This window comes from Myotis lucifugus, unplaced genomic scaffold, assembly GCF_000147115.1.
Source record: "Myotis lucifugus unplaced genomic scaffold, Myoluc2.0 scaffold_706, whole genome shotgun sequence".
Lineage (NCBI taxonomy): Eukaryota > Metazoa > Chordata > Mammalia > Chiroptera > Vespertilionidae > Myotis > Myotis lucifugus.
This window is the reverse complement of record NW_005871754.1, coordinates 24,017-25,370: the sequence shown is the minus strand read 5'-3', so window position 1 is coordinate 25,370 and position 1,354 is coordinate 24,017. Positions and strand designations below refer to the sequence as shown.

At 38.1% G+C, this 1,354-nt stretch overlaps 1 protein-coding gene across 1 annotated transcript; it reads right to left on the bottom strand.

Moving 5' to 3' along the window:
- Window positions 1–686: 686 nt before the first annotated feature.
- Window positions 687–1,352, bottom strand: LOC102421240 (olfactory receptor 1J4-like; the record flags this gene model as incomplete). Its single annotated transcript, XM_006105634.1, has 1 exon — window positions 687–1,352. A coding segment is annotated over one exon (666 nt), but the record flags the coding sequence as incomplete, so codon positions are not given.
- Between the last annotated feature and the right edge of the window lie 2 nt (window positions 1,353–1,354).

The following is a 1,354-nucleotide window of genomic DNA, read 5'->3' as shown; positions in this document are numbered from 1 at the left end:
CCATGAGTAAGGGGCATCTTTACTACCAATGCTATACCTGGTATCTATAGCTCTATCTGTATTTTTATCTGTACCTGTATGTGTATATATACGTATCTATAAATTTAGTTATAATATATATGTACTAATATCAGAAGTAGAGGAGGTAATAAGGTAGGACCCATTGCTAGATGTGTGCTATTAACTTCATTTTAAAAAATGCATTTATAAAGTCTTGCTTTGTAGCACATGCTAATTTTTCATAGTGTAATTATTCTTCTCATGACTGATTAAAGTCTACCATCATCATGTTATTGAATGTGAGTTGGAAAAGATGTGCACAATCAGCTTGAAGCCAATGGGAGATAGCAAACAATAATCAGTTTCTTAAAAAAAGTTCATCAGGAATGGATCATGATGGTAAATCAGTGAGTCTTCAATAACATAGTCTAAAAATACAAACTCACAATTATAATTGTGTAACATATTTTACAAAAAATTTTGTATAGGTCTTATAAGAGATTATGAACAAGGGTATTAAGAATTATTAACAACCCAAGTAGCAAATTTGACCAAGTTGAATATTAATAGCACTTGTACATAACAAAAGAATGCATATTCTAAGATTATATGACGATATCGATCATACAATAATTATAGAAGATCTGTCTCACTATGCTCCTGACTGCAACAAGAGGATTTAATGATTACCAGTTAAAGAACTTAACCCTATTGACACACATCTGTAAGGCTTGTTTTATATCTCTGTTCCTAAGACTGTAGATGAAGGGGTTCAGCATGGGGGTAACTACCGTGTACATGACTGAAGCAATTATGTCTTTGGAACCCCATGATGAGGAGGACAAGTAAACACTTGCAGTTGTCCCATAGTATAAAAACACCACAGAGAGATGGGAGCCACAGGTAGAAAAGGCTTTAAAGAGTCTCTTAGTGGAGGGCACCCTCAGGATGATGGTCCCTATACGGATATAAGAGCTCAAAATTATACCAAACGGCAGGAAGAAAATCATTCCTCCCTCGGTCAAGATGACCAGCTCATTGAGCGAGATGTCTGAGCAGCTCAGTTTCAGGAGAGCAGCCAAGTCACACAAGAAGTGGGAGATGATATTATTGGCACCAAAGGACAGTCGGACCAAGAGGAGAGTGTGCAACAAATCATGGGCACAGGAGAGAATCCAGGAGCCAGCCACCAGCAGCACACACAGCCTCTCCCTCATGATGGTGGTGTAGTGTAGGGGGTGACAGATGGCCACGTACCTGTCATATGCCATCACAGCCAGGAGATAATTGTCAAGACCAACAAAAAGTACGTAAAAATACAACTGAGAAATGCACCCTATGTAGGAGATGGATT